Source organism: Poecilia reticulata, linkage group LG3 (assembly GCF_000633615.1).
Source record: "Poecilia reticulata strain Guanapo linkage group LG3, Guppy_female_1.0+MT, whole genome shotgun sequence".
Classification (NCBI taxonomy): domain Eukaryota; kingdom Metazoa; phylum Chordata; class Actinopteri; order Cyprinodontiformes; family Poeciliidae; genus Poecilia; species Poecilia reticulata.
The window spans coordinates 6,032,599-6,042,678 of NC_024333.1; the positions used below are offsets into that span (position 1 = coordinate 6,032,599).

Genomic DNA, 10,080 nt, shown 5'->3' on the forward strand with positions numbered 1-10,080 from the left:
AATAACTGAATTTAAAATAACTAGCTTGATTGTACTACAGAATGGCTCTATGTTCCTGGAAAATGCATCATACTGCCTCTTTAGATCTCTTTAAAAAAAAAAAAAATTTTTTTTAATTATTTTAAATTTTTGTTCCCAGGTATAAAGGGGCGTCGGGCAGCTCTGCGGTGTGTGCCTTCAGCATGGCTCAGGTGGAAGCTGCCTTCAACGGCCGCTACAGAGAGGTCAACAGGGAGAGCCAGCAATGGTACACCTACAACCACCCGGTACCTGAGCCGCGGCCCGGGGCGGTGAGTCACTTTAGTTTAGAAACTTTTTAAAATCACAGCAGTAAGTACGAAAATCCAAAAATATTGTGGTAGTAAATAACTCAAACGTACCAAATATTGACTGTTTAGACCACGTTCTTTAGGAAATGAGTAGATACAGGCTCAAAAGGAGCACCAAAGGGTTGAATTAGCTCCTTTTAAAAATTTAATTAATGGCACCAAAATGGTTGAATGCAACCAAAAGCCACAGGCTAATATATTTTTAGCGTCTCTGTTATAATTAGTTGTGGCCGAGCTTTTAGGTTTTTCACATTCTGTCCCATTGCAACCACATATTCAGTCCATTTTATTGGGACTTCATGCCACCGTGTATAATTAGGAAGTGAGAAAAGGACGATACGTCGTCTTAAAAATCTTCATAAATAAAATCTATAAATATGGTCTGTGTGTATTAAGATCTCAGCCACTCTAAAGTCGCTTCTTGAGCCATTGCAGGTATAGCTGCCATGTATTTGCTCATCTAGAAATGTGTTTTTTGTCCGTTTTATTTTATTTTTTTTGCAAACCAGACAAAGCTAAATCTGATTGGACGGTTGGCAATCTGTGAACTTTTATTTCCTGGCTGTATGTTCAGAGTCCTTGTGCTTCTTGAAGCCCAAACCCACCAACCCATCATTTTCATCAGATGAAATGAAGTGTGACCTCTGAGACACTTGCAGTTTTGATTTTGTTTATAACTTAAACTCTGAGGCCTTTGAAGTCTATTTATGAATTAGCAGCTGTTAACTAAAGTTAGCCGTGTTAACCCTGAAGCACTAACATTAGTTCTGCTAACGCTAAAGCACTACACCAACACTGTGTAGCGGAAGCTAATGCTAAAGCGCCAAAATTCAAATTATATCTGCCCTTGAAAGACTACAACCATCAAGCTCATATTTAATTTTGACTGTGTAATTTTGTGCCCTTAGATATACTGTATATTGTTCTCTACTGTTTTATTTTGGTCATGTTTCTTATTGTTTGAAATAAAAATGGAGAGAACTTGAGAGGAAATGGAGCTATGACATAAACGGTCTTCACCCACTTCAAAATAAGAGCATGAATATAAACGTCCAACTACTTTTGAATTAAGCCAGTAACCAAACCTTCAACACGGACGTCAACCTTTATTCAACTGTAAGTTTAGAAAACAGCCAAATAAATCTGTGCTTCAGAATTTATCTGCAAAACTTAATTTAGGGAAAGTCAAGTGTGCAAAACTTTTTCAGATTTAGCAAATGTGCTAGACGAAACATTAGCTCTGCTGTTAGTGGATTAGCGGGGCTATTTCAGGGTGTCAGAATAGAGGAGGATAAATAATTAAAAAGCGTCTCTTTTTCCTTCTACTTGATGATTACGCACAACTTTGTGTTGAACTCTCTTATAAGTTTAAGTTTCTAGCTGCAACATGACAAAATTTGAACGCTTTTGGAAATCACTCATAACTTTTAACTTCTCACATTTCCCTCTATGAAGTGCGTGACGAACCACGCCAGGCAAATGGGCATCCAGTCGTCCTTGCACATGCCTGACAAAGTCCTCAACTTCGTGAAGGACCACTTCCTGATGGACAGCGTGATCCGCAGCGCCCCCCTGCTGCTGAAACGCAGCGTGCGCTACACCCAGATCGCCGTGCACAAGATCCAGGGGATGGAGAGGGCTTACGACGTCCTCTTCATCGGAACAGGTGCCCCTCAGAGAGGAGACGATAAACGGGCTCGATTGAAACCATCTCCGCTTAACGCCTTCGTTCTCCTCCTCCTCCTCTTCCTTTTCTTCCTCTCTTCCAGATGATGGAAAGCTTCACAAGGCCATCAACGTTAACGATAAGATGCACATCATAGAGGAGATGGTTCTGTTCGCCGAGCCGCAGCCGGTGCAGCACATCGAGCTGGACTCTCAGAGGGTACGTCGCGTTGCTAATATGAACGAATGAAGAAAGTGGGTAAAATGAAACCGTAATAGACTTGTATAAATCTCTCTATCAGTTTATATAAAGTGTTTAGTAATGTTTGTGTTATTTTTAAACTGATAAGAAGGTGAAATGACTCCAGATATGGACCCGTCACGGCTGCCTTTCCCGTTGAATTTGCTGTAAGCTAAAGCACCGCCTGGAGGAGAGTTTGTTGCACTCTGAGCTAAATTTCATTACCTGCACTCTCCTTATTGCATAAAGACGTCTCTCCGGGTCAAAGCTGCCAAACTGCAATCTTATCTGCAATTATATAATTCTAATGAAACCAAGAATATTTATCATGAGTAAATGCTCAACTGAGATGGAGAAGCTGGACTGCAAGGAGCGTGAACCGAGTTGGACTGAGGGAAACTAATTTGTTTTCCATTGCTGATATGAAAACTGTCACTGCTGCGAACAAAGAGCTTTCCAGCCCCGACATCGCGAACATGCACGTCTGGAAACACGATCGCGGTGTTGTGAAAACTGAAACCAGATGGCCAGACTCGATTCGTTAGCCAGATTAGGCTCTTCTGTTTATCTGGAGTAATTGTTTCAGTACGACGTTCCTTTTCGGAAATCAGAAACCCATAACCAAAAGCAGATTGCCTCCTCTGCCCTGCGTTTAACTTTCTTGTGTCACGCACACTCTTAAAGCTCTGGTTTTCCTCTCTCCCCTCCTCTGCAGGGTCTGCTGTTTGTGTCGTCGTACTCGGGCCTGGTGGAGGTTCCCGTGGCCAACTGCTCCAACTACCTGAGCTGCGGCGAGTGCGTGTTGTCCAGAGATCCGTACTGCGCCTGGACAGGGCGGCTGTGCCGGGATGTCAGGATGGCGCCACCCGACAGGTGAGCACAGACGGTCACTTTAAAAGAGATAAAAGATGGAAGCATGTCGTCTCGATGAACAGTCACTCCAGGAAGTTGTCACTCCTTCTAATTTAACCTCATGTTTCATGACATCTGTCGAAAGATGAGTCTGTAAGATAAAAGCGTGTGTGATGGTAAATATTTTCAATTTTTGTGGTGTTTTTTTTATTTTTTTTATTTATTTAAAAATAGCATTTTTGTAGTGATTACAAAATTCTCGCACACAGTGTGACATCACCTCTGCTTTTAACATGGTCAGTAATGACTCACAAAAGAAAAAGTTGGGGGGTGGGAATTTGATGTTCTTAAATCATAACTTTTGAAAAGAAAGCAAAGTTTAATTTTAAAATCAAAGATCAGAAATCGGAGTCGTTGCGTCTCTAAATGTCACTTAAAATAACTAGATGGTTTCAGTTTATGGGACCAGATCAGAATCACATGATCTTGTCATTGTTGTGAACCTTTCATCCAGATATTTTTATTTTATCAAATGTTCAGTCATACACTTGGGCGGGGGGGGGGGGAGCTGCTTTTAGAAGAACATCGTGCTCAGAGTCGTGATGTCAAAGCCATAAATGTGGCTCTTAAACTGAAAAACTTGGTGATGAAATGTTACCTCTTACTCCAGGCTGCTTACCCTCACCTTGTTGTTGTTGTTTGGTTTGTTTTCTCCCAGCCACTGGCAGCAGGACGTGGAGGAGGCTGACACATCAGCGATTTGTAACTCAACCGTTCCCTTCCTCAGATCTGCCAGACCAGCAGCTTCCCGTGAGTGTGTTCTGCCCCGACCAAACGGCCTCTAATTTAAGTCCTGCCAGTCACTTCACAAACTCCACAAACAACCTGCACTTAGACCTGAAATAACGTGTCAATCCTGAGAACAAAGGCGGCTAACAAGCCTTGCGCAAGTCAACAAATGCTGCACTTGTGAACAAATCAACCAGCTGAATAATTTAGCATTTAGAAAATATTTGCCGAGTTACATTTTCTGACTCCTGTTGCTAGAAAAACACAAGACGAGTCATTAATTGCTTCCATTTTTAAGCCGTGAGAGACCTTTTTTTTTCCTCCAACTCGTCAAAATGTAAAGTTAAATGTAAAGTTAATCACTGGTTTTCTCAAGTGTTGACTGTATGTTGTTTTTGTGACTTATTATTCTTGTGTTTTTGTGATGTAAAGCACTTTGAACTACCTCGTTGCTTAAATATAAATAAACTTGATTGATTGATTGATTGATTGATTAGGCCAAGATTAGTAAAACTATTTTTAAGCAAATTTTGGAAACTTGTGCAACAGGAACAAATCTGGTCATAAATGTGACATGGAATTACATCAGTTTTAGTTTTTCGATTGATTTACTGAAATAAGTTGGTCGTCTCAGCAGTATTGTAATTTATTGAAAGGAACCTGACGTATTTTGTGCATCACGATTACAAATGAACCTCCTTCTTCCTTTCTGCCCAGGTGCATTCCGCTGTAAGACCATTACAGTCCCGGCCAACACGTTTCGCGTCCTGCCCTGCAAGCTGCGGTCCAACTTGGCTCAGAGGAAGTGGCGTTACAGCAAAGACGCCAGCCAGTTCCTGTATGAAACCCCGGAGGGGAACCTGGTGGTGGTGGCCCAGTCCGACCGCACCGAGACCTACGAGTGCTGGTCGGAGGAGGAGGGCTTCCGCCAGCTGCTGGCCAACTACTGCATCAGGGCGGAGCCCCGCCAGGAAAGCACCACCCTAATCGGTCACTCGCGCACGCCCCACGTGGCGCCGGACGAGACCATCATCCTGCCCGGCGAGTCCCGCGCCGAGCAGGCCCACACCAAGACGTACTGGAACGAGCTGATCGTGGTGTGCGCCCTGCTGGCCTTCTCCCTCGTCGTCTTCTCGCTGTTCGTCATCTACAGGAACCGGGACCACATGAAGTCCATGCTGAAGCAAGGCGAGTGCCCCAACATGCAGCAGAAGAAGCCGCGCATAGTGGGGAAGCCCACGGAGAGCTTGCCCCTGAACGGGAACAACATCCCCGTCTCCACTTCGGACCACAAGGGCTACCAGACTCTAAACGACAACTACATCTGCAGCACGCCCACGCACGAGTCATCGTCGCCGGAAAACAGCAAGAGCTTCTCGGAGGCGTCCGACCGGCGGCCGCTCAATGCCAAGGAGAGTCACGTGGAGTACTCCCCGACCTGCCCGCGACCCCGAGTCAGGCTGGGCTCGGAAATCAAGGACTCCATCGTATGAGGAGCGCCACTTTTCTGTGTGTTTTCTTTTGTTTGTTTCCCCAAATACGACGACATCCTGCATCTCCCATGAGCGATACGGGCCACCGAGGGAAGGAGAGACCACCCTGACTTCCTCCCTGAATCACAGCACATCCTTTTACTTTCAGCCATGTTGGTTCTGTGATCAGTCGCGGAGGTCGTCTCGTTTTCCACTCCGGTCTGGTTTGCTGCGGAGGGCACACTCCAGGTTTCCACAAGGATAACAAACCATGGCAGCTGCTAGGATCATACACCATCGTATCTTTTGAGCCTTTTCTGATGGACGCTCACAAATTCTGAGTGTGCAGGCTAAGGAGTGACGTGAGGTTTTAAAAACAACGGCATCTTTTCTGGTACGCGTCGTTAATCATCACCGATAGTTGCCCAGCCTTGCACAACTCCTATTGTTATGCACACAGGACCAGGCTACAGCTACATGGTGACCAAGAGTTCAGGATAAGGTGGATATTATATACAAGTACTTCATTGTCATTAAGTTCACCGCGCATTTTGTTCCCTTTTTAATGACTGTTTGAGGAGAATCCACTACGTGACAAACGACTGCAAAGTAATGAAGAGGGATCAAACAGAAGCGTCGGCCTTGACGCCTAAACGCTGTCGTTTACCTCCTGGATGTACGTTGTGGCGAAAACGCGGTCCGTCTCATCTGGAGCGGCTCTTTCTTTAAAGTCTAAATAAGACGCGTTTCACATGTGGGTGAACGAATGGACCTAGATGCTCAGTGTTTCAGACTTCACATTGAGAGGCTAGTGGCAGAGCGAAACGGGGAACATCTCCACCTCTCCATACATTCAGGGCAGCACTGAAACCATCATGTGTATTGTGCCAAAAAAACAAAAAAAGAAACGCCAACCCAGAAATAACTTGATTGTCTTATCTAAATGCAATAGTGCCATCTTGTCATGACCATCTCATGGTTCCTGTTAGCATTGATCAATGTCAAAGAGCACATGGTGACGGACCCAGGGTCGGGGTTCCACTGAAAGTATTGCGGCACTAATAATAAATAAATGTGAAGATCCACATTTTTTTAGGAGAATTTTTCTCTGAGACTGTTAGCTCATAGCAAACTGTGAAGAATGTGTTGAGCAGAATAAGCGATCTTCATGTGAGGGGGGGAAAGGATTTGACGGGGCGTGCGTTACTTGCCGTGTGGTCATCAATCTTTTCCATTTTCCTTCTGCCTTTGTTCTGACAATACATGTGTTAGCTACAGCTAAGCTTGGCTAACGATACAGACTTTTGGGTTGGTTTTAGCTTTGCGCTAACAGCTTCTAAAATGATGTTCCTGAAGAAAGAGATTGAATCTGGCGCCCTACTGGTCTGAATGTAACTACATGATGCACGGTGTTTTTACGCCCCTTGAACTTTGTCATGTGTTTTCATGTTGCAACCAGAAAACGGATAGCTTAAGCTCTATAAGTGGACAGAGTATCTGACTAGAAAATTTAAAGTCTTGCCTCAGATTTGTGAAAAACATTCGAAAACTTAGGAATCATTTTCCTTTCGTTTCACAACTACGTGCATACCTGAGTTTCCACAAACTAATCCCAATACATTTCAATCAGGTTTGCAGTTGTAGCATGGCGTGACAAAGTCCAAGAGGCGCAACTACTTCTCCAAGGCACAGTGATTATGTAGATGCAAAGTTTATACACCCATAATTTTCCAGGTTACATGTCTTATCCACATGGCATTCACCCCACTCATTCAAAAGCCAAGGTAATGCTAATGTGAAAGCACAGGTAATCAGGGTTAAAGATTTGCACATTTCACTTCACTTAAATCACATGGATGTAAATCCAACTACTGCAATTAGAACTGCAGCTGCTAAGGACAATAACTATTTTTTTGGGGGGGTGATATCAGTTGAAACGGGGACCAGTGCAACCATCTATAAGCACTGTGTCTCACACGGACCTTTTGAGACTTACAAAAAAAAATAACATGAAAAATTTCCAAAGAAATTGAAAGCTGATGACGTTGCCAGTCTGAGTGTGAATCATTTGCGATGTGGCGAAGTGTCTTAGAATACACAGTGACTTTAATATGTTGAACAAATAAGAATACAGTATATATTCCAGTATTAAATGACCTATTTTCAACACTAAGCAGATCTGAAGCTGCTCAAACTGCTTCGGGTTGACAAAGTAACGGCTCAGCATACTGCACAACAATGGTCAGCGTTTCCTCTTTTCCAGGTTGTTTCTTGTGTAAATACAGTGCCTGTGCTAAATATTGTGTGTCGTTACGGGACGTTGTGCAAGATGTGTCGTAGAGGTAGTCTTAAACTAGAGAGTGAACACTGCTGAGTATTTTATTCTTATGTTTTTCTTTTTTCTGTTTTGTTTTTACATAGTGCTTTACTGCCAACTTGAGCAAATGCACGTTTCACCACACTATCCGTTCAGCACCTTACCTGGTTCTAATCAAGCACCTCAAAACAGGATACTTAGTTTTAAGAAAAAAGTTACATTTTATATATATATATATATATATCATTGGCTTTTAATTAGCCTTCAGAATTGTTGAACAAACCTTTATTGTTTAAAACTCAAATTTTTGAATGGCTTAAAAGAAAACTTAAAATTTCCAAATTAGTAACTGTTGCTAGCTTCTACCTGTGCTAACTTGTGAAGCTAAAACAAAAACTTAAAAGTTGAATAATATTTCACACTGTATTGAGTTACTAAAAATGTCTAATTTTTATGTTTGCGTTCTGGTTATAGTTTTAAATTTCATTACTTTTCTGTTGTGAACACCCACAAATTACCATAGTTGCTACTTAGCTTAGATTCCTAGCTGTCAGTCAACAAAATAAAATTTAGGCCAGAAAGAAGTCTTTATTCTTGTCTTTTTATGTTTAATACTTCACTACACAACTGAAAATGCAGATTATGGACATTACATTCATTTTTATGCTTCCCCACCCCAATAGTATTTAGTTGAACTACAAAAAGCATCTCTAATTAGCTCACGGATGCTGCTTGGCGTGGTTTGCTAGGTTTCTATAAAGGAATTTAAATTGAGGGCAGAGAAATTACTTTTTTATATTTAATATTTTACTTGACTAAAAAGTAAATATTTTAATATTTGTGTTCTAGTGGTATATATTCTATTTAATTTATTTCAATAATCACTACAAAAATATTTAGCTAATTAGCTCATAGCTACTCTTTTGCGTGGTTTCTTAGCTTTTCCCGGTTTGAATCAAGCTTTTTATTTTTATTTTATTTTTTTTCTGTGTTTATAGAACCATTTTTTTTTCTTAACCTTCTTGAGATGGTGGTTGGACCTGGAGCTATTTAGAGTATCCATGACAACCGCTGGCCTAAAATCATTTTATTGTAATTATTATTTCTTAAGCTTAAGTTAAACCTAATAGTAACTTCTCTGGTTTTACACTTGCTAAAGCAAACACTACTGTAGTGTAGAAACAGAAGCTAGTTATTTGCAGCTATTAACAAAGAAGTTGCTCTCTCAAACATTGTGTACTGCTAGCTGAAACTCAACCAATTTAAAGAAACAAGATTTTATCAGAGCTACACAGTAAAATGAATTCTACAAAAAAATGTTTGCAAACAAATTGTCTCTGTAACTTGTGTTGAAGTGCTTGATGGTTAACGCCGCTACACAAAGAAATGCCTTTAGCGTTTAGATGTGAAGATTTTCTGCCTTCAGCTGTGTGCTACACTGTACACTACCCAGCAGTGACCACATCAACAGAAATGTGGTCAATAGCGTGATTGTAGCCCCAGCGGGCACATTTAGCTCCACTACACAACACGGGTCGGTAGCAGATTTACATAAGCACCCATGCCGCTTTTATGTTTGCCTACAAACGGAACCGAGAGCTGCTCCATTCTGCAGCCTTGGGTTATGTCAAAAAATAAAATAAAGTTGAATACAAATGGAAACATGGAGACAGTCAACAGCATCTTAAGCAATCAGCTGCATTACAAAAAGCTACAAAATGACTTCACTGGGTCCTATATGATAAACCTGTGACATTAATGTGCAAACCACACTTCCTCAGCAATGAAACATACTGTACTGGATTTGAATGTAGCCGGTTATCTACAGCAGTCTTATTTTCCTAAAAATCCAGGTAATATATGGTTCCCTTTTTTTTTTTTTTTCTTTCTTTCTTTCTTTCTCAGGAGTCACCTAAAAAAAAGTCTGAACTACAAAAAGAAACCACTTTAGGAGCACTGGATCCTTTGTGCTGCATGATGTAGTACAGCAGAAAATGTTGCAAAGCACAACTCCAAAACCCTCAACCATGAGACGAAGCATTGGCTCAGCATACTGAACACCGGAAGCTTAGTTGACTGAATAATTAGTAGACAAATGTGGTCTTGCCTGCATGATTTAATTTTTTTTTTAACTGTACAAATTTGTGAACTGTATTTTTTTGTATTATCGAGATTGTGATTGTTGTTTTTATTGTATATAAAAGGCACTTTATTTTAATTTTTTAAGATAAATGAATAAATTACATGTTTTTGACACAAATGTTGAACAGTCTTTTATTCTGAGATATTACCGAGTCCAGACTAATGAGTCTTTTAAGGTCACCAGATCTGAATGAGTAAGCACAGAAAAATTAAAGTGAACTTTAATTGAGAGTCTAACCTAAATCAAAATCCAGGCACTGAAACGCAATATTA

At 41.2% G+C, this 10,080-nt stretch overlaps 1 protein-coding gene across 3 annotated transcripts in view; it reads left to right on the forward strand.

Moving 5' to 3' along the window:
* LOC103462179 (semaphorin-4B-like) overlaps positions 1–8,249 on the forward strand; it is a 63,266-nt gene extending 55,017 nt beyond the window's left edge. For all 3 annotated transcript variants that reach the window (XM_017304108.1, XM_017304109.1, XM_008404801.2), the window contains exons 10-15: positions 140–290; positions 1,785–1,995; positions 2,099–2,214; positions 2,951–3,108; positions 3,806–3,897; positions 4,594–8,249. In XM_017304108.1, coding sequence (XP_017159597.1) covers positions 140–290; positions 1,785–1,995; positions 2,099–2,214; positions 2,951–3,108; positions 3,806–3,897; positions 4,594–5,369 — 1,504 coding nt within the window. In that variant the 3' untranslated portion in view covers positions 5,370–8,249. The remainder of the gene's footprint in view (positions 1–139; positions 291–1,784; positions 1,996–2,098; positions 2,215–2,950; positions 3,109–3,805; positions 3,898–4,593) is intronic.
* Positions 8,250–10,080: the final 1,831 nt, after the last annotated feature.